General features: G+C 46.1%; 1 protein-coding gene across 1 annotated transcript; it reads left to right on the top strand.

The window, feature by feature from the left end:
- The first annotated feature begins 309 nt into the window (after positions 1-309).
- Positions 310-22,492, top strand: snx18 (sorting nexin 18). Its single transcript, NM_001011173.1, is given in 2 exon segments — positions 310-1,896; positions 21,732-22,492. Coding segments are annotated over 2 exon segments (1,758 nt in total). The 5' UTR covers positions 310-392; the 3' UTR covers positions 21,986-22,492.
- The last annotated feature ends 604 nt before the right edge of the window (positions 22,493-23,096 follow it).

Here is a 23,096-nt window from a genome sequence, read left to right as displayed (position 1 = left end):
GGGAAGGAGCCATAGTGCAGGGAGCGGGGAGGAGTCTGAGCGCAGGGGGCGGGCCAGGGGAAGGAGCCATAGTGCAGGGGGCGGGCCAGGGGAAGGAGCCGTAGTGCAGGGGGCGGGCCAGGGGAAGGAGCCGTAGTGCAGGGGGCGGGCCAGGGGAAGGAGCCGTAGTGCAGGGGGCGGGCCAGGGGAAGGAGCCATAGTGCAGGGGGCGGGCCGGGGAGGAGTCTGAGCGCAGGGGGCGGGCCGGGGAGGAGCCGGCGGTACTGGCAGCCTTTGGATGACTTTTTTCATTTGCTCATACTAGAGGGTCGCGGATAATACCGGGTCCTGCCCTGAGAGCCCATCTGTGCAGCCGGTGCCTCCCGGCCCAGGGTTCCCTCCCAGCTCGGATGATGGCGCTGCGGGCCCGGGCCCTGTATGACTTTAGAGCGGAGAACCCGGGGGAGGTGTCGCTGCGGGAGTCGGAGGTGCTGAGTCTGTGCAGCGAGCAGGACATAGAGGGCTGGCTGGAAGGGCTGAACAGCCGGGGGGAGCGGGGGCTCTTTCCTGCCTCCTACGTGGAAGTTCTCCGGGGGGAACCTGCCGGGCCCCCGCCTCCCCCCCCCCCGGCTCTGGGAGACTCTCGCTACGCCAACTTGCCCACCGGGGGCTACGAGCCGGCCCAGCCTTTCCAGAGCGCCGCTGCCCCGCAGTTGGGCCTCGCCTTCCAGCCCCGGGCTCCCCCCGGCGGGTACCCGGCCAGCCAGCCCAGCGACGACGACTGGGACGATGAATGGGACGACAGCAGCTCCACGGCGGCGGATGAACCGGCTGCCCAGCCGGGGGGGAGTTATCCCGGCGGTTACCATGACTACGAGGGCTCCAGCAGGTACCGCGTATCCACTCGCTCCGACATGCCGCCCGGCCCCTCCTCCCTCGCCTCCTCCCAGGCGGCCGGTAAGGGCTCCGCCACCGTCAGCCGCAACCTCAACCGCTTCTCGGCCTTCGTGAAGAGCGGGGGGGAGGCGTTCGTGCTGGGGGAGGCGGCGGGCTTCGTGCGGGACGGGGACAAGCTGTGCGTGGTGCCGGGGGCCGAGGGGCCGGAGTGGCAGGAGAACCCCTACCCGTTCCGCTGCTCCATAGACGAACCCACCAAGCAGACGAAGTTCAAGGGCATGAAGAGCTACATCTCGTACCGGCTGCTCCCCAGCCACACGGGCCTGCAGGTGCACCGCCGCTACAAGCACTTCGACTGGCTGTACGCCCGGCTGCTCGATAAGTTCCCGGTGGTGTCGGTGCCGCGCATCCCGGAGAAACAGGCCACCGGGCGCTTCGAGGAGGATTTCATCTCCAAGCGGAAGAAGGGGCTGGTGTGGTGGATGGAGCACATGTGCAGCCACCCGGTCCTGGCGCGGTGCGACGCCTTCCAGCACTTCCTCAGCTGCACCGACGAGAAGGCCTGGAAACAGGGCAAGAGAAAGTGCGAGAGGGACGAGATGGTGGGGGCCAACTTCTTCCTCACCCTCAGCCTCCCCCCCGGCTCCCCGGTGCTGGAGCCGCACGATGTGGACGGGAGGTTGGACGGCTTCAAAGTCTTCACCAAACGGATGGACGAGGGGGTCCTGCAGCTCAGCCAGACTGCCGGGGAGTTTGCCCGCAAACAGGCGGCCGGGTTCAAGAAGGAGTACCAGAAGGTGGGCCAGGCAGTCAGGGGGCTGGGGCAGGCCTTTGAGATGGACCACATGGTCTTTTCGGCTGGCCTCAACCGGGCAATGGCCTTTACCGGAGAAGCCTACGAGGCTATCGGGGAGATGTTCGCTGAGCAGCCCCGCCAGGACTTGGACCCCATTATGGACTTGTTGGCCGTCTATCAGGGCCACCTGGCCAACTTCCCCGACATCATCCATGTTCAGAGAGGTAAGAGCTGCACTCACTAACCTGGCCATATGTCTCCCACAGCCCTAAACTGTCACCCAGTGAATGGCATGAGTACTGGCAGCTATTCACCCTGGGCCCCAGCCTGCTGGGGAGATGCTACCTGGCCATATGTCTCCCACAGCCCTAAACTGTCACCCAATGTATTGCATGAATACTGGCAGCTATTCACCCTGGGCCCCAGCCTGCTGGGGAGATGCTACCTGGCCATATGTCTCCCACAGCCCTAAACTGTCACCCAATGTATTGCATGAATACTGGCAGCTATTCACCCTGGGCCCCAGCCTGCTGGGGAGATGCTACCTGGCCATATGTCTCCCACAGTCCTAAACTGTCACCCAATGTATTGCATGAATACTGGCAGCTATTCACCCTGGGCCCCAGCCTGCTGGGGAGATGCTACCTGGCCATATGTCTCCCACAGCCCTAAACTGTCACCCAATGTATTGCATGAATACTGGCAGCTATTCACCCTGGGCCCCAGCCTGCTGGGGAGATGCTACCTGGCCATATGTCTCCCACAGCCCTAAACTGTCACCCAATGTATCGCATGAATACTGGCAGCTATTCACCCTGGGCTCCAGCCTGCTGGGGAGATGCTACCTGGCCATATGTCTCCCACAGCCCTAAACTATCACCCAATGTATCGCATGAATACTGGCAGCTATTCACCTTGGGCCCCAGCCTGCTGGGGAGATGCTACCTGGCCATATGTCTCCCACAGCCCTAAACTGTCACCCAATGTATCGCATGAATACTGGCAGCTATTCACCCTGGGCCCCAGCCTGCTGGGGAGATGCTACCTGGCCATATGTCTCCCACAGTCCTAAACTGTCACCCAATGTATTGCATGAATACTGGCAGCTATTCACCCTGGGCCCCAGCCTACTGGGAAGATGCTACCTATTCTATATACCTGTGTCTCTCTAGACTGGGGGCACCTGGGTAGCATTGGCAGGACCACAAGCCCCCCAGAAAATCATCACTTATGGCCTGAGCAGGCTCTAGGCAATCCTGGTTGGAAGGCTGTGGGCCAGACATGACACTCAAAGAGATCTATGTGACCTTAAAGGTCCCCCATACACGGGCCGATTCTAGCTGCTGATATTGGTCCCTTAGACAGATTCGGCAGCTAATTGGCCCGTTTATGTGGACTACCCGATGGGCCTGCCCGACCGATATCTGGCCTGAAATCGGCCAGATATCAATTGGGCAGGTTAAAAAATCTAGTTGGATCTGGGACCACATTGGCTCGTTGATGCTGTCCCCGAACCAACTTTGCCTATACCCGTCGTTATAATTCGATCGTTTGGCCCCAGGGCCAAACGATCAAATTAGCCTGGATTCTCCCGATATCGCTGACCCGTAGGTGGGGATATCAGGAGAAGATCCGGTCGCTTGGCAACATTGCCAAGCAAGTGGATCTGAAGGTGTATGGGGACCTTAAGTCCGTTTTAGGGTTTAGATCTCTTTGACTAATAATTTTTTTATCAAATTGACTTTTAAATATGCATTATTAGACATCAGAATCCCCCTATATGTATGTTTTTGACCAATGACCTGCAATGCAGAGTAGGGGCCCAACATTTCCCTACCTACATCTCTGGCAGTTACTAGGGGTCTGCGCTCAGGGAGAATGGACTCCAGTACTATGTTCCTGAGCCTTAGTCAGTGCAATGAATTGATTGGATATTCAGGAATTAGTGATCAGTAAGGCAGTGTTTGGCAATTCAGGGCATTCTGGTTGCTGCCACTCAGTAGGGGAAATTAAAAAAACAAAACACATGTCACTGAAGGTTCTTAGCCAATATTATACTGAGGGAGTTGTCACAACTTTTTTTTTTAAAGCTGTAGGGTTTGTTTACCCCACCCTCAGAAATTCTAATGACCAGGCGTGAGTTTCTACAGCAAAGATGAAACCAATATAAGCCAGTTTAATTAGTAGCTGCAAATGCCACGCGCCTTAGCCCTAAAACTACATATGCTCCTTTTAGCTTCCATACATTATCCCCATGGGATTGGGGGCTCCTGGCTTTCTCTGTGTAGAAATTAAGTAGTTCAGAGTGAAAAACAGAGTGAAAAACAGAATTAAAGCTTTTAGGGTAAAGATACACAGAGCTACTAGTAGCAGTTGATCATTTACTGATAACAGTCTCTATGTGTGTTTTTAGCTGAGGCAATTCTCAGTATTGTCTATGGCAGGGTATTTTCTGGTGTTTAGTAGCTGCTACTAAGTAGCTCTGTGTGTGTCCTCACCCTTAGGGGGTTCTGGTATTTTTAGTCTGATCAACACCTTCACTTTCTCGGGCAGATTCTGTCCCCTGCTGCATGAATGATATTACACTTTAGTGAATGTAAATGGAATAACTGAAGATCTATTGTTGGGGTGACAGATTTCTGCTATGGGACAGCTGAGTAACCCTGATCTCAGTACAATTAAAGTGATATAGAACCTGAGTTACTGGTACCCCTGTCTGCGTGCCCCACTCCCCACCATTCCCTGATACCCTATCTCTTATACAATTCATCGGCTCAGCTTGAGTCAGAAATAATTGGTAATGACGACTTTTCAGGAATTGCTCCAGAAACGTCTCAGCTTGCACAATGACTTCCGTGTCAGCGGCTTCAGCCGTTCTGCTAAAGTTGCATATCCGTATGAAGCGAATGAGGCGCTAATTAACCTCACATGACCAGGGATTGTGCTTGTTGGACTAAACGTACAGTATTTTGCCAAATGTCTGCAATGACCTCTTTCTGACTCACAAAGAACAATAGTGTGGGATAAAGAGACTGAGCAGAGTTCCTAGGGCAAAACAATACCGGCCCGAGGCCTGCGAGTGATGTAGATGGATGGCATTAGCGGGAGAGGAGAGTGGGAATGGGGTGACTGGTCAGGCGTAGTTTGTTAAAGGGGTCCAGCACCCAAAAACTGCTGCTTTGCAACTTTCCAATCTTAATTCAATGTCAGTGGTTTTAAAGTTACTTACAAATGGATCTGTTTATTATTTCTGTTCTTTGGGTCGAAGTCTTAAAGGAACAGTAACACCAAAAAATGAAAGTGTATAAAAGTAACTAAAATATAATGTGCTGCTGCCCTGCACTGGTAAAAGTTGTGTGTTTACTTCAGAAAGTCTACTATAATTTATATAAATAAGCTGCTATGTAGCCATGGAGGCAGCCATTCAAAGGAGAAAAGGCACAGGCACATAGCAGATAACAGATAAAACACTACTGTATTCTACAGAACTTATCTGTTATCTGCTATGTAACCTGTGCCTTTTCTCCCTTTTTCCAGCTTGAATGGCTGCCCCCGTGGCTACACAGCAGCTTATTATATAAATTATAGTAGTGTTACTGTAGCAAACACACCAGTTTTACCAGTGCAGGGCAACAGTGCATTATATTTTTATTACTTTAAAGCTCTTTCATTTTTTGGTGTTGCTGTTCCTTTAAAACAATGTAACACCGGTCAGTTCTGCTCTTGGTCTTCTAATCAGCAACATTGTTTCAGTCGGAGACAGAAGGGCAACAAATGTAAACAACCAAAAAGAAACGATCTTCAGTTGCTGTCACGTTTGCAAAAACCTTTTAAACAACATATTGGAAAGTTGCTTCGAATGACTTGGAAAAATGTTTTTGAGTAGAGAAACCCACCCAGCTTGCCAAGGACTTAGCAATACATTCCCAGGTTCTGGCAGTAAATGAGTTAAAGGGATAATATACAAATATCTTGTAGAGGACTTTAATTAAGTGGGCTTTTAGTGAAAATATGATTTGCCTTAAGAAATTATTATTCTTGATAAGGTCAGTGTTACACCTAAAAATGCCAAGTGTGACCCTCGCCTATTGAATTTTTTTGTTTTGTTTGAAGCCATTCGATGGCCCAGTCTGACTGATATCTGCCAGCGAGGGCCACATTGGTGTGTTGGTCTTGTCCTTATCTGTAGGTCTCCCTGTATGTTCTTGCTCGTTAGATTAAAGGGGAAGGTCAACTAAAAAAACAACTCCTAGCATCTTAATAAAAATATCTATGCAATTGGTCTTATTTAGTTTTCTGCTTCGTTATTTGCCTCCTTTTTGAAGTCGGAAATTTTGTTTCGATTTCTTTCAATTAGTTAAAGGAATTTAGTTACAGGGGTAGTTCACCTTGCACTTGTAGTATAATGTAGTGTGCAGCCTATTGTTCCGCTTTGGAATTTCAGCAGCTGGTTGCACAGGGCCTATTTAACCTAGCAACCAGGCATTTGTTTGAAAGAGAAATATGAACAAAGGACAAGCCTAAATAGAAACATGTAACAAGTAACTATGACAATAAAATTGCAGGCTCCAGAGTAATAGCTTTTTGTGCTGCTGGGTCAGTGACCCCCAGTTGAAAACATCTGAAGAAGAAGAAGAATTTAAAACCTATGAAAAATAATGAAGATCAATTGAAAGGTTGCTTAGGGCAGACCATTCTATAACATACTAAAAGTTAACCTGAAGGTGAATCAGTTCTTAAAAGAGGTGCAAAACCCTCCATTTATTCTTATAATGGTATCTCTATACAGAGGCTTTGAGCAAACGGATAGGCTGTTCCTGCTGCTCTGTGGTGGCTTTTCCATTACCACATGTTTCTGGTTAGCAATACTGACAGTGATTTCAGGCCACACAGCCCTGGATATCATAACAGTACAGTAGGGATGTGGGAAGGGATAACGGAGGCTGGAGTCTGAGAACAATGGGGTCTGATGCAGTGCTGAGTTTGCAAGTGACGTCAGTAATTTAGGTAGCCCATAAAGTTTCTTTATGTCTCACTGTTGCAGTAAGGCTAAATTCACCAAAATATTTTCTCATGCCCTGGTTACACTGGGGTAAGCAGTCTGTACAGTAAGATTCTGTTTGTGGCTATCACAGCTTCTCTGTGCACTGAGAAGGTGCATTGGCCAAGATAAGATGATTAGGATGAGGTTACTGGGGATGAAAGTCACTGAGCTTTGGAGGTTCAGTGGAGATGCTTTGGGGTTCCAATGGAGAGCCTGCACTGGATATGGCTATGTTACTATATGCTGGTTATGTGATAACCCAGAACCTTCTAAATAATGATCCCTTATCCATAAAAACCCAGGTCCTGATCATTCTGAAATGTGTACTGCCCCTTGGAGCTGTTCATTATCTGTTTAGCCTTTTGTATAATCCATAACTTCTAATACAGGACAGGGTTTCTCTTTTGTCTTTACAAAGGAGAAGGAAAGGGAAAATTTATTGGGTGGGGGGGTAGCAGAAGTTATGCACCCCCAGTGTTTGTATTTACTTAACCTGATACCCCTGGCATGGGGTTCTTCTCAGCGGGCACCACAGAGCGATCCTCTTCTTTCATCTTATCTTTCTTCGCTACCCTGGGGCTGACCAAGTACAGTAAGGCCAGTGGCACACGGGGAGATTAGTAGCCCGCGATAAATCTTTACTTTTGAGGGTGACTAATCTTCCCGACATGCCATCCCACCCGCAAAAATGTAAATCGGAGGTGGGATGGCATATGCGTCGCTTCAGTTTTCCAAAGTCGCCTGAAGTTTACTTGCGATTCAACTTTGGCCGACTAAAGCAATGCGATGGGATGGCATGTCGGGATGGTTAGTTACCCGCTATAGTGAAGATTTATCGCGGGCGACTAATCTCCCCATGTGCCACTGCCCTAAAGTGGAAAAGGCTTCTTCGTTACAGTTTGGCTTCTCACTTTACGGCGCATCACTCCCACCTGAAGAAAGAAAAAGCGGGGAGAGGATCTCTGTGTGGTGCTCGCTGAGAAGAACCCTGGGCCGGGGCAATTTTCTGCTAACAGGAGCACCAGCTCGGGTATCTTTCTCCTTTAAGACAAGGCTGGGGTGGGGGGGTACACATTTAAGGATTGCTCATCTATGCTGGCCCCTTAGGGAAGATGAGCGGTGCCTATGTGCATAGTTCATGTGTGACTTGTTTCTGCTGATGGCCGGCACATACATTTCTCTCTCTGTGGTTTCCTTGCTGAGTAAGAATGAGCCGTGTTTCTCTTGTGAGTTCAGTATCAGCCCATTTTGGTCTGGGGTGCGGCCAGTAACAATAAATTCTAAAGGCAGCAGGCTGTGTGTCACGCTCTGCTTCTCTGTTACCCACTTTGCTTGTTGCCCAGCTGGTACTGCTGCATCATTGGCCGCTCATTTGTAAATTGCCTTAGTGCTCTCGCATTTCAGTAACATGCGAGTCAGACATTTATTTAACCCCATTTTGCAATTTTTCTTCAGTCTTTTTCTTTTTCAACATTTCTTCTTCAGAGCAAGTAACGCCAGGATAGCACAATGCCCTGATTGGTGCAGTTTGCAATAGCTGTATGCTCTTGTATCATGGGCTACCTAGGACTCCGCTTTGCCCCGTCATTACAATATTCCATATTGTATGATATATCTCAGAAACACACGTGTGGTTACTGGGGTAGGCGTGGGGCCCTCAGTTAGTTAGCCTTCCCATATAGATAGTTTATATTATCAGCTACAGCAGCCACAGTAATGCAGAATATGTACTGAGTGGGGACTGGGCCTGAGTATCACAATTGGAGCATGAAGCCTTTCTGGTTGTGAATGTATAAAATCTAATTCTGACCAAAACCAGAGCAAGTAAAGTTGGGGTGTATCTTCTATACTTGGATGGGGGGCCCCATGCCCTGTGTCTCCGCAGTTTGGTTCAGCTACGTGCATCATGCTAAGGGATTCTTCTGTCCTTTCATTTCTTCCTAGCTAACTGGATCCTCTTTAGAATCACTGAGCCTTGAATGGGCGCATAAGCACTGCACTGTTCTGGTATGCAAGTAGCATTCCTCCTAGCAAAGGGCAAGTAAAGCTCACAATTGGTAAAATGAATGGTTGTTTTGCTACTGTTACCTATTGTGATTGATATTTTTATAAAAGTTTTAAAACATTTAAACATTAACATCTGACCTTAGCCGCTGCTGCCTGTGGGCCATTGATCTGCTACCTGCTCAGTCAAATGTTGATCTATATATTGACTTTCTTAGGCTCCTGTGCACTGCTTTTTTATATTGAGACATTATGATTTATGCAGAATTTGAGGGTGGCAGAGTATTTTTTTATAACCAGATTAATATTATTATTTGTATGCTACAGGACTAATTAGCTAGTAATGTAACTACATAGTGCAGTAGTTCCATCTACCTACCTTGTAGGCTGGACATTCACCCATGTAATAGAGTGAATACAGAGCTGCTTAGGTTTTGGCACAAGCCTCAGAAAGGAAAGGGAATAAGTGTTGGGCCTCTTTGCTGCATAATTTTTGCAAAGAATAACATGGTGTATTTCTCCAAGGGGTATTTTGGGGGGCAGCTTCTCTTGGCTGTTTAAGGGTGCTGGAAATTGGGCCTCTGTGTACTTGAAACTCCAGGGGCTCTACGACCTACAAAACTTCAAACAGCTTATCACAGCCCAACAAATAGTGACTCTGTGGCATCCTACAGCAGCCCCTCTGGCATTGGCCAGTGCGAGCCTGAGTAGAACCATGCAGTAGGCACTCAGGGTGGTATGCAGGAATTACCCACATGTGCCCTAGTAAAATATATATTATATATATATTATATATTATATATATTATATATATATATATATATTATATATATATTATATTATATTATATATTATATTATATATATATATATTATATTATATATATTATAATTTATTTTTTAATACATGAAAAAAAAGCCTTTTACCATTACAGGGTTAGCAGCCCAAGGATGGATTGGTTATGCATGTTGTGTACATTCCCATATATAATTCTTTATCCCCTAGGCATTCCCCTGCAGGGTTAGTGATATTTTCCTCCCATGCCTGGGGGGAATTCGATACAGCTGGTTACCTCACTGAGCTCCTGTCGGTATGGCAGCAATGCCTGCTCTTCCATTTCATATTTCCATATACATGCTTTTCCGCATATGGGTTTGCTAAGTCACCCTTTTCTTTTATAGGCCTGGAATTAAAAATAACGTATCAGGCGTGTGTCACAGGGGATCACGTTTCGTTGCTGCTGTACCACGTCACTAAAAGCTGTTATTTCCTTCTGATAAAGTTCCACTGACACGTTCAGATTTTCAATCTATCTCCGTAGATGTTGGGCCATTGGCAGACAGGGAGCCGATGCAGTGCAAAAGTGCTCAGTGAAGCCTGCATAAGGAACAAGGTTTTGTGTACTGCACATAGATCCAGTAGTATGTATAGCGTTATGTTCCCACACCGTGTGTCATACGTGTGCCCTTACTGGCAGGTTTAATTGGCGCCACTGACAGCTCAGATGGGATAAATTCCCTGCTGAGGGTTTGTTAGATTTACATTAGGAAGCCAGGAGTTGCTTCCATAAGTGCAGATGAAATTTGCTTCTCAAAGAACATTCAGGTCACTGCAAATAAAAAAAAAAATTTTTAAATTCTGCGAAGGCGAGAAAATGTTGCAGTGCTTGTTTGTGTAGGGTACAGACTATTGGGCAGTGTCCCGCAGCTACAGTTTCCTTCTGGCACACTGTGTGGGCATAACAACACTGTCTCTTTCTGGCTCTGGGGAAAAAGGTGGCTTTATTGCAGAGGTTGTCACAAACCGGGGCCCCATTACACGAGGGGACAAACCTCCAGGGTCCCATTGCACGAGGGACAAACCTCCAGGGTCCCATTGCACGAGGGACAAACCTCCAGGGTCCCATTGCACGAGGGACAAACCTCCAGGGTCCCATTGCACGAGGGACAAACCTCCAGGGTCCCATTGCACGAGGGACAAACCTCCAGGGTCCCATTGCACGAGGGACAAACCTCCAGGGTCCCATTGCACGAGGGACAAACCTCCAGGGTCCCATTGCACGAGGGACAAACCTCCAGGGTCCCATTGCACGAGGGACAAACCTCCAGGGCCCCATTGCACGAGGGATAAACCTCCAGCCCCCCCCCCCATTGCACGAGGGACAAACCTTCAGGGCCCCATTGCACGAGGGGACAAACCTCCAGGGCCCCATTGCACGAGGGGACAAACCTCCAGGGCCCCATTACACGAGGGGACAAACCTCCAGGGCCCCATTACACGAGGGGACAAACCTCCAGGGCCCCATTACACGAGGGGACAAACCTCCAGGGCCCCATTACACGAGGGGACAAACCTCCAGGGCCCCATTACACGAGGGGACAAACCTCCAGGGCCCCATTACACGAGGGGGACAAACCTCCAGCCCCCCATTACACGAGGGGGGCAAACCTCCAGCCCCCCATTACACGAGGGGGGCAAACCTCCAGCCCCCCATTACACGAGGGGGGCAAACCTCCAGCCCCCCATTACACGAGGGGGGGCAAACCTCCAGGGCCCCATTTCACGAGGGGGGGGGGCAAACCTCCAGGGCCCCATTTCACGAGGGGGGGGGGCAAACCTCCAGGGCCCCATTTCACGAGGGGGGGGGGCAAACCTCCAGGGCCCCATTACACAAGTAACAGAATCCTTCAGTCAGCCACTTTATTCATATTATTTTCCAGCTGTTTGTTTAGTGATCTGTTTAGAGCTTCTGAGGCAGTGAAAGGCTGCAAAAATAGAATTTTCTGCCATATGAACATGGTTCTTTGAACACCACAAGCCAATTCCTGTGTCACCCAGGCTGTGTATGACGCTGTCCCATAATAGTCTAAGCACAGTATAATATAATTTAGGTAGACTTATTACAGCTTCTCCAGTGGACAAGTAAAGGCATATGGAAAGGGCTGCGTAGCTGCATGCAGGGTAGATAGATGCAGTCGATTGCACTAAGCAGCCATGCAACATGTCCTTGGGTCAGGGCCTAAAACAGCAAATTATTTACTTTGCCTTTAGATCCCCTTTAACAGAACAGAAAGGTTCTATGGCTATATTATTCCGTGGTTGTGCTGTGGGGCTTTATACAGAGAGATGAGTAACCACGAGGCCGGTTCCCCTTGGATTGAGTCCCTGCTTACTCACAGCCACCCGGGGCCCATCTGGCTCCCAGACATGGCGCTGCCTTGATGTGCTTGGGTTTCCCCTGATCCCTTTGCACTCATGTCTGTGCTGCCAAGGGGATAAGAGCTGACAGTGACAGCTCCGGTTTATTTCCCACCTAGGTAACACCAATGGGTGGCTAGTTAGTGTGAGGTTCTGGTGCATTACCCAGTACTAATGCCTCTCGTGGTTACTGCTTATTATTCAACTGCCAGGGCTGTATTAGGAAATAGATACTGGTGCTGAGACAGTCTGCTTTGTGTGATGAGAACCACGGCTGTATGTACCAGGCATTTCCCCATTCTGCTGATTGCTTCATCCCCAGTTGCGTTCCCCCCCCCCCCCCCCCAAAAAAACCAATTCATATAGTGTAAATCCCCCGGCTTAATGCTTGCCTTGCTGCTATTGGTATTGGGTGAGCCCCAATCCTGTGTATGAGGCTGAATGGAGGCAGACGAGCATCAGGCAATTCCCATGGGGCCACAGAAAGTGAAAGGGAAACTTTCCATTCCATCTGGCGCAGCACTAAAATTCCTATTGTCCCCCTCCAGTTTCACTCAGTGATTATTTCTCAGGAACAAGCAGCAAAGAACTTGCACATAAAGATACACAAAGGGAAGAACATTTTCAAACCAGGGATTTTGCCCTAAATTGTAAGAAATATTAGGGATGCACCAAGACCATTGTTTTGGGATTTTGACAAATACCAACTCCTCTACAAACGGTTTGGCCACGGAACATAATCCAAATTCTCGTATCAACTGTTAAAATGTTGTTGCTTACAGTTGCCCAGCGTTTCATATTCATTTGCCTGAAGGCTAATGATCTGGCCAAGTTCTGCAGAAAGTGCTGAAATACAGTGCAGCCTAAGGAATATATAAAGCTATGGTACCATTCACAAGCCCAGTACTTCTCTGTTCTAGAAAAGACACCTGAAAATGGATTTGTGATTTCTTTAATGAATCTCCATTTATGTGATGCAGCCGCCAACACACTGGGCCATTTCGGGATGATCTCTCCATTTGGCTCCAGGTCACCAAACAAATGGATCTTTAAATTAACCATGTGGTGGGCCCAATAGGGTTGACCTTATTAAGATAGGATTATAATACAGGTTTGTGAGGGCCCGCTGTCTAATGGAAGTTTTATACCTGCCCAATTGTATCTAGCCAATTACCAACTAGATATTTTTTTGGCCCCATACACGGGCCAAGAAGCTAAAGATCCATTCTGAGGGGCCAAGTCGGCAGCTGATGTTAGCCCATGTGAGTAGATGTGCAATCCAGACTGCACGCGTGACTAGTTATGTTTAGTCCACTTATAGGCATTGCTGAAAACGGCTAGAAAACAGGAAATTGCAATTATTTGTACAGTAGAAAGCATAGGGGTGGTGGGGAATGATGAACTGAGCTATGGGAATAAATCAGCACTTGTAACCTGGGCCTTGCATATTACCCTGACAGGTTGGCTGTTTGTTCAGCTGTGTGGATCCCACTTTATGATTCACACCACAGTTAGAAAACCAAATAAAGATGTTTTGCTGGGCCTTTCAGTACAGCTAATAGCCTAGAACAGCAGTCCCAACCTGGGCGTGAATTAGTAGATGACCCTTTGATGGCAGATACATTTGTACTTAGGCATTGTATTTGTTTTCATGGAAAGGTATCCTGCACATCTGTATATTGGGGGCCCTGAGTTGTGGCCCTACAGATTGCATCTCAGGCTGATGGTGGCAGGTAACAATATGCTCCACTGGAATATTTATCTGCAATATTCTCCATAGCAGGGGAACCCCTTAGAATGACTTTGCTCCCCATTACCAATGCTAAAACTTGGTGCCTGGGATTGGGCCAGGGCAAGTGCAAGGGATTCCTGGTTAAAGTTTGCCTTTCTTTCACCTTGTAGTGCTGCCATGTTTTCTTTGGCCAAGTCATTGAGGACACATCTGGAAATGCCACAGTGTTGTGTAAATCCTTTCTGCCCAAGTACCCCTCAACCATCAGTGAGAAATCCGTTTAGAAGGGTTCACAAGTCAGTGTTGTGACTGCCTCATACCATGCAGGAATTCCCTAGGCATTTAATAGCCATTTCCTAGTTAGCCATTTGGACATTAGCCCACTGTTGGTCCCATATTGGCTGATAAAAGTGTGATAACTTGCACTCTGGCTTTACCCCAAGTTTGTGATCTAGTCACTTGAGAAACGGTAATGAGACGTAACCTCTTTATTTCCTACCAAGGTGCTGACTTAAGAGTAGAAAATCTAGGGGCACTGGGCCTCGTCTGCTACAAATGGCAGGTCAGAGTCACAGTGCAAGGCCAGAGTGGTTCAACCAGGGTTGGTCATTTTGGGGCCTGCGTTTATGGGATCTAAACCCCCAAAAAATGTACATTTGTTTTCTAGGGGTTTTAGAGAATTATTTGCAGTTTTAGACTGCTAAAGTCAAGCCTTTAGCCCAGCAGCTAAGGTGAAGATACACAGAGCTACAGATACTTTTTCACGGCTACTAAACACCAGAAAATGCTGATCATTTACTGATAATTGTCTCTCTATGCTGCTACTAGTAGCGTGTGTCATGGGCGTCCGCAGAAAATTTTCCAAGGGGGGGCAAGTAAGCTAGTATCATCCTGCAACAGACAAATATATATATATATATATATATATATATATATATATATAAATATATATATTTTTTTTGCAGGATGATTCTAGGGGAGGCTAAAGATGGCCCATACACAGACTGACCTACAGCTAATGTGACACTTAGTGGATTCGCTGCTGGCGTAAAAAGTTAACCTCCCAACTACCTCTTGCCGTTCCCACTGACTCCCAGGGATACTGTACAAAAGTGCGGGGGGGGCTTTTTTGTTTTTACCCTAAAATGTTTAGTATGTTAAAGTATTTATACGCGCATTTCTGTGAGGGGATCTGCAAACATTTGTGTTTGTGATCAGGGCTAGTTCGCATTCAAATTCACTTTTATTTTTAATGGTTTTTCAGTTATTTAGCTTTTTGTTCAGCAGCTCTCCATTTGGTATTTCAGCAGCTATCTGGTTGCTAGGGTCTTATTTACCCTAGCAACCAGGTAGTGGTTTAAACAAGAGATGGGAATATGAATAGTTAAGGGGCCTACTTGGAAAAATAAGTAATACAAAATTATAATAATAATAAAATTGTAGCCTCACAGAGCAATATTTTTGGCCCCCATTTGAAATCTGTATAGAGGCAGAACAGAGGCCTGTGTATAGTATCTGGGTATAGTACCTGTGTATAGTGCCTGTGTATAGTACCTGGGTATAGTACCTTTGTATAGTGCCTGTGTATAGTACCTGGGTATAGTACCTGTTTATAGTGCCTGTGTATAGTACCTGTGTATAGTACCTGTGTATAGTGCCTGTGTATAGTACCTGGGTATAGTACCTGTTTATAGTGCCTGCGTATAGTGCCTGGGTATAGTACCTGGGTATAGTACCTGTGTATAGTGCCTTTGTATAGTGCCTGGGTATAGTACCTGCGTATAGTGCCTGGGTATAGTGCCTGGGTATAGTGCCTGGGTATAGTGCCTGGGTATAGTGCCTGGGTATAGTACCTGGGTATAGTGCCTGTGTATAGTACCTGGGTATAGTGCCTGGGTATAGTGCCTGGGTATAGTGCCTGGGTATAGTGCCTGGGTATAGTGCCTGGGTATAGTGCCTGGGTATAGTGCCTGGGTATAGTGCCTGGGTATAGTGCCTGGGTATAGTGCCTGGGTATAGTGCCTGGGTATAGTGCCTGGGTATAGTGCCTGGGTATAGTGCCTGGGTATAGTGCCTGTGTATAGTACCTGGGTATAGTACCTGGGTATAGTACCTGGGTATAGTGCCTGGGTATAGTGCCTGGGTATAGTGCCTGGGTATAGTGCCTGGGTATAGTACCTGGGTATAGTACCTGGGTATAGTACCTGTGTATAGTACCTGTGTATAGTACCTGTGTATAGTACCTGTGTATAGTGCCTGTGGGATGAAATCTGCAGCAAAAGTTGAGAGTTGGTTCTCAGGTAAAGTTACAGCTGCAGATTCTTCTTTTCAGTCTTCATTTGTTTCCAGTTTGCAAAATCTCCCGATCCCTGTGTGCATCTGTGCTCTGATTGGTCAATTTTACTGTCTGTCAAGGAAGCTGTGCTCTGATTGGAGAATCCACAAGAAGAAAGATCCAATCGGAGCACAGCAAAAACGGGCTTGAGGAGACAGTGCAGAAAGTAAGGTTTTTTTTGCTACTTTTCCAGGGGGGGGCAAGTGCCCCCTCTTGCCCCCTTCTGTGGACGCCCATGGCGTGTGTGTTGACAAGTAATTGCTACTAGTGTGTGTTAACTCTTAAGGGCTGTGACACATGAGGAGATTAGTCGCGCCGCAACAAATCTTCCTTGTCGCGGGCGACTAATCTCCCCAAAATGCCATCCCACCGGCTAGAATGTAAATCGCTGGTGGGATGGCATACGCGGCGGAGCAATTTGCGGAAGTCTAGCTGGTGGGATGGCATTTCCAGGAGATTAGTCGCCTGCGTCAAGGGAGCTTTGTTGCGACGTGACTAATCTGCCCATGTGTCACAGCCCTAAGGAGGTGGCAGACAGGGAGATTAGTTGCCGGTGGAAGCAAAGATTTACCTCAGGCACTCTAACACTGAAAGAGAGCTGCTGAACCCAAGGCCCAGTATTGACTAAAACTGCAAGGTTCTCAAACTGCTAAAAATTAAAACATGAATATAAATGGCAGAAGTACTCAGTTATATGGAGGGTTTAGATCCTCTCTCCCACTCTCACTCTCCCACTCTCTCTCTCACTCTCCCACTTTCACTCTCACTCTCCCTCTCTCCCTCTCTCCCTCTCCCACTCTCCCTCTCTCGCTCTCCCTCTCCCACTCTCCCTCTCTCGCTCTCTCACTCTCCCTCTCCCACTCTCCCTCTCTCGCTCTCTCGTGATCAGTGCTCCTCACTAGAGCAAACATGATAAATCCAATAGAAGTTTCCGGTATCATTCTTACACAATGAATGGAATCTGCGCTCTATTCCCAGGATGCAGTGCAGTACGTCATTACTTTACACACAGTGCAGCCTCTCGTGCTATAGGATGTGTTTGTACTTGCACAATTTTATTGTTAGAGGCGTAATCCTCACCCGTGCCCTTCAGCCTCACCAACTTATCACCTTTGTCACTAGTCGCTTTGTAAGGAGTGCCATTCAGATTGCTACAGTGGGTGGATGCAAGCCTTAACCCTTAGGTGTCTGTCCTTAGGCAATCACTCATCAATAGGCTGCTTATTTACCTTGTAAGGGCCAGGGGCCCATGAAGGAGGGTTAAATCGGAGGAAGGTGCTTTAAACACTTACTCAACATAACCATTAGCTATGCAAAGCTGCAGGCATACTGACCCACTCACCCCCCCCCCACCCTTTTTTTGTAATCTGACATTTTATTATGATGATTATGTCATGCAGTTATGTCTTTTATTCTTGCACTGTAAAATGTCTAAAGGTGGCCATAAACTGAAAGATCCACTCATTTGTTGAGAGCTTTCCCTGATATGCCCGCCATGAGGTGGGTAATATCAGATTGACCCAGACATTTGGGGGTAAGCATCTGTGAGCCAATGTGCTCCTTGCCCAATGGGATTTTAAAAAAGGCCAGATTTTCAGCCATGTATCAGTCAGGTAGGCCAGTCTGAGGGCCCCATACAAGGGCCTTGCATACTCGTGTATAGTCACCTTTTAGTTAGAAGTCTAAAATGTGTAATTTATTGACATTGAGGCAAATTCTGGTTTTCAATAAAAGCAGAAGCGATCTCGTTGCTAGGGTCAAATATACTCTAGTAACCAGGCACTGGTTTGATTGTGAGATCTGTAGGAAAGGGCCTGAATAGAAGGATAAGTAATACTGTGTAAGGGCAATAATACATGGGGAGATTTGTAGCAAAAAATAAAATAAAAACCCCCAATACCACTGGCTACAAATCTCCCTAAAAATGCCTTGCCATAGAATAAAATTGGGTTCACTGCGAGTAATATGTTTTACTTGCTACAATCCCAATGTTAGCCTATGGCAAGGCATTTTTAGGGAGATTTGTAGCCAGTGGTATTGGGGTTTTTTATTTTGTTTAATTTTAAACACTGGCTACAAATCTCCCTGTGTGTCATTGCCCTAGTAGAGTTGTAGCCTTAACCCTTTTACTGCCAGCCATTTTGGTCAAAGCGGAACTTGTATTGCCAGACAGTTTTTGAACATTTTGCACTGTTTCACTTTAGGGGCCTTTCCTCGGGGGGACTTTTTAGTTTACCCAGGAAAACAATATATCGTTTTTTTCAGAACAACCTAAGCTTTCAAAATATGGTAGAATTTTTGTGTAATTCCAATTCTGTGACAAGATATAGGCTTCTAAATGTCTAAAAATGCAAAAAATATAAAATTTTCCATAACATAATCACACATACTAGAAACAAAAATTATTTTATGCACGAATATACAACTGATTTGGAAAGTCCCAAGTCTCCCGAACGTGCCAATACCAAATATATATAGTTTTATGGAGATTTCTCACTTGTATAGGTCAAAAACTCCCAGCAGTACACTACCAAATTCCCAAAGCACTGCTCCAGAAAGCTGCATACTTCAGATTTCAAGGCCAAAAATTCCACTAACAGAAGGTTTATCCCAGAAAATTGTACATTTTTGGAAAGAACAGATTCTGGGGAATACAAAATAGGCACAACTGTCTGTCTACTCCAAACTATCAAGTCGCAATGCTTTCCTAAATTTATTGGTTTTTATGAAAATTTGTGATTTTTTTTAAAAATCGCTTCAAAGCTTCCAGTCTATAGTATCTTATCTCCTACAGGTCATAAAGTAACCAAATAAAACACCCTGAATTTGAACACCAGGGGTCCACTGAACAGTTTGATGCCCAATATGTATAGGTTTACCTAAGTATGTGGCATGTAGGGGCCCCAATGGGAACATACCCCCATATGTACTGTCATTTCTGTCATTTCAGCTCCTGCAAAATTAACACATTTACATCATTATATGTGGGATAAATAAAAAGTACGCTCACCCCAGAAAGTCATATATTTTTGGAAAGTACACATTCCCCCGAATCTAAAATGGGTACCCATGTCTTTCTACTCCAATGTACCAAGCCGCACAGCTTTTCTAAAGTTAGCAATTTTCATGACATTTCCAAAAATCCCCTCAAAGCTTCCACTTTGCAGCATCTTATCTCCCACATAGCATTAGACACCAAGATAAAACACCCTAAATATGAACGCCAGGGGTCCACTGAACAGTTTGATGCCCAATATGTTTAGGTTTACCTAAGTATGTGGCATGTAGGGCCCCAATGTGAACATACCCCCATATGTACTGTCATTTCAGCTCCTGCAAAATCAACACATTTACATCATTATATGTGGGATAAAGCTAGTAAAAAGTACGCTCACCCCAGAAAGTCATATATTTTTGGAAAGTACATATTCCCCCAAATCTAAAATGGGTACCCATGTCTTTCTACTCCAAAGTACCAAGCCGCACAGCTTTTCTAAAGTTAGCAATTTTGATGACATTTCCAAAAATCCCCTCAAAGCTTCCACTTTGCAGCATCTTATCTCCCACATAGCATTAGGTACCAAGATAAAACACCCTAAATATGAACGCCAGGGTCCCACTGGACAGTTTGATGCCCAATATGTATAGGTTTACCTAAGTATGTGGCATGTAGGGGCCCCAATGGGAACATACCCCCATATGATCTATCATTTCAGCTCCTGCAAAATCAACACATTTACATCCTTTATGTGGGATAATGCTACAAAAAAGTACGCTCACCCCAGAAAGCCATATATTTTTGGAAAGTACACATCCCCCCGAATCTATAATGGGTTAACATTTCATTTTGCTCCAAAGTACCAAGCTGTAAAGCTTTCCTAAGTTTGCAGATTTATATGACATTTAGAAAATCGCATAAAAATGTTGCAATTTGCTGCATTTATCTCTCACAATTTCTTGATAAAGATCAGATAAAGGCAAGTCACCCCAAATAGGAACACCTATGGTCTACTGAACAGTTTGATGCCCAATATGCATAGATATACCAAAGTTTGCGGTATGTACTGACCCCAAAATGAAAATAGCGCATAAGGATTTCTCGCCTGCCAGCTCAGCTTTTGCACACAGACCCCCCTGTCAGCGTATTATGTGCAGTAACCCCCCCCTAACTATACAGAGACCCCCACAAAACCATATATTTTTGGAAAGTACACATTCTGATGAATTCAAAATAGGTAAAGTTATTTTTGTACACCAAAGTTACACCTGGCAAAGCTACGCTAAAAACAGATTAGGAACACTTATACAGGGATAAAAATGCAATAAAACCACAAAAATTTTGCAAATCAGTGAAACAACAAAATAAGTCACATGACAGTGTAATTAGTGGTCAGAATATCTGATCCAATAGTCACGCTGTCAAAATAAACAGTTTTTAGGTAAAAGAAACTAAAAACAAAGTGGTAAAATAAAAATAAAAAAAAAAGTGTTTGTGTATACATGTGTGACAGTGTGTAAGTGTGTATATGAGTGTAAATAAGTATAAAAGTGTGAAAAATGAAAAAAAAAAAAAACAAACAAACAAAAAATGCTAAAATGTGTGCTGTAAGTGTGTGTAAATGTATGTAAGTGTGTATAAATGTATGTAAGTGTGTGTGTGTGTGTAAGTGTATAAATGCAAAAAAAAAAAGCTCCTTACCTGTCCTGAAGACCCGATTGCCTCCTCTTCAGTGGCGCCGGCGCTGGGGGGGAAGAAGGAAGCAGGAAGCAGCAGACGCGATCGCGTCTGCTGCTTCCTGGAGGGTCCTGCGACACATCGGTTCGCAGGACCCTGATGACAGCCCCCCTGGCACGTTGCCCAGGGAGGCTGTTATTGATAGAAACTCTCTGCAGCGGCGGCACATGCTGCCGCTGCAGAGAGAAGACCTTAAATGCCAACGACGTATGGGACACGTCGTTGGCGTTTAAGGCCTTTTACTGCCAGCACGTATGCCATACGTGCTTGGCAGTAAAAGAGTTAAGGCCTGCCCGACCGATATCTGGCCTGAAATCGGGGCCCGAACCAACTTTGCCTATACCCGACGTTATAATTCGATCGTTTGGCCCGAGGGCCAAATCAGCCTGGATTCTCCTGATATCATCCACTTGTAGGTGGGGGATATCGGGAGAAGATCCGCTCGCTTGGCAACATCGCCAAGCGAGCAGATCTGAAGCTGTATGGCCACCTTTACAGCGTTGCAAGTCACATAGTAAAAGATAACAGAAATGTGAACTATCCCTTTAAATGCATAAAGTAATTTACGTTATTGTATTTTAAAAAGTGTTTGCTCTGCCTGAATCAGCTCCCTTCTCATTCTTCTGGCTAAATCAATCCTAGGCCTCTCCAGCCAGCTGTGCTGTAAATACGAATGGACTTCTCTGCACAGTGTAGGGATGCACCGAATCCGGCCGAGATTCTTCCTTTTTCAGCAGGATTCAGCCGAATCCAAAACTTTAAAATCATGTGACTTGGGTGTGTATTTACCATGGTGTGTCAAAAGTGGAGTTAAGCATTACTGGTGATGTTGCGCAGGGCAACCAATCAGCAATTAGATTTCAACAGTTAGAAAAACAAAGCAAATCATCTGATTGGCTGCTATGAGCAACGTGTGTGTGGAACCCTAGCACAAAGCAATGAAAGGCTGTATACCCCTGCTGTTGCTGCATTGATCCCCCATTAACAGCCAATGTTTCTCCTCTGTTGCAGGGGCTCTGACCAAAGTACGGGAGAGTAAGAAGCAAGTTGAAGAAGGGAAGTTGGAGCTGCAGAAAGCCGGTGAAATCCAGGAGCGCTGTAACGTTATCTCCTACGCCACGCTGGCAGAGATCCACCATTTCCACAAGATCCGAGTCAGAGACTTTAAGTCACAAATGCAACATTTCTTGCAGCAACAGATCTGCTTCTTCCAGAAAGTGACGCTAAAACTGGAGGAAGCGCTACAGAAATACGACGCGGCCTAGAGACTCCCTCCGCTCTGAACTTATTTCCTGGTTATGGGGATTGCTGAAAGCTGGGGGGGGGGGGCAGTCACCCCTAGGAACAAAAAAAAAAAAGAGGAGAACCTATTGCCAATAATTGGCAGTTGGTACACGAATGGTCATACATTTATCTTTAGTATACTGTGATAATGGAAAGATGGAACCATAATGTATCGTTCCATAACACATGCAACCTAGCACATTTCTATTGAAATAATACTATCTATGCCTACACTACCATTGTACCTGTCCTGGGGAGCCACATATGCAGCATTGCCTTACCCACAAACATATATATAGATATATATATATGTATGTTACAGTGCGTACTGGGGCTGGACTGTGATTAACATGTTAAGCTTTATTTTATACTCTTACACGTGGATTTAACAAGTCCTCTGTTTACAGAACTTCTACTTGAGCAACTATTCAACTCTTGTGCCTTCCTGAGTATTTTTTTTAGCAATAAATTCATATTTTATCAGTGAAGAAAAATGCATCTGATGTCAACTCTAAGAATGTTAAATCCCCCCCCCTCCATACTGATCATGTGACACCCCCCCCCCCTTAATTCTCACCCACAGTGTTAGTTTTGTGTTGGGGGGGAGGAAATGATGGTAGGAAATGATAGGCAGCCCAGTGCGTGGTTCTGCTCTTATATAGAGGGGGGCATCTCTTACTCATACACCCAGGGGTAAGTACAGCCGTAAGGTGGAATAGCACAAGAAAAAGAAAGCACAGACCTTGTTGCTCACAACAACCCACACCCTTCTATGCTGGGAGTTATAGTTCTGGAGCAAATAAAGTGCTGCCGGTTGGCGTAACCTTATTCACAAGTCTGTTTCATGTGCTTCGTGCTCCATATAAGAACTTCAGTCAGAGGGCAATGATTAAGTCATTAACATTATGGAGCTGTTTCTAGTGCTGCTCTGCAGTTTGGGATTTAAACTGATGTCTTGTGTCTAGGATCACTATTCCTAGCAACCATGCAATTGGCTGTCAGAATACAGGATTATTTGAATAGTGCTCAGCTGTGATCAGTCTAACCATGTATCGTTCTATAGGTGTGGCCATTGTGAGGGATTTGTGTCAG

This window comes from Xenopus tropicalis, chromosome 1 (genome assembly GCF_000004195.4).
Source record: "Xenopus tropicalis strain Nigerian chromosome 1, UCB_Xtro_10.0, whole genome shotgun sequence".
NCBI lineage: Eukaryota > Metazoa > Chordata > Amphibia > Anura > Pipidae > Xenopus > Xenopus tropicalis.
This window is presented reverse-complemented; position numbering and strand designations above follow the sequence as displayed.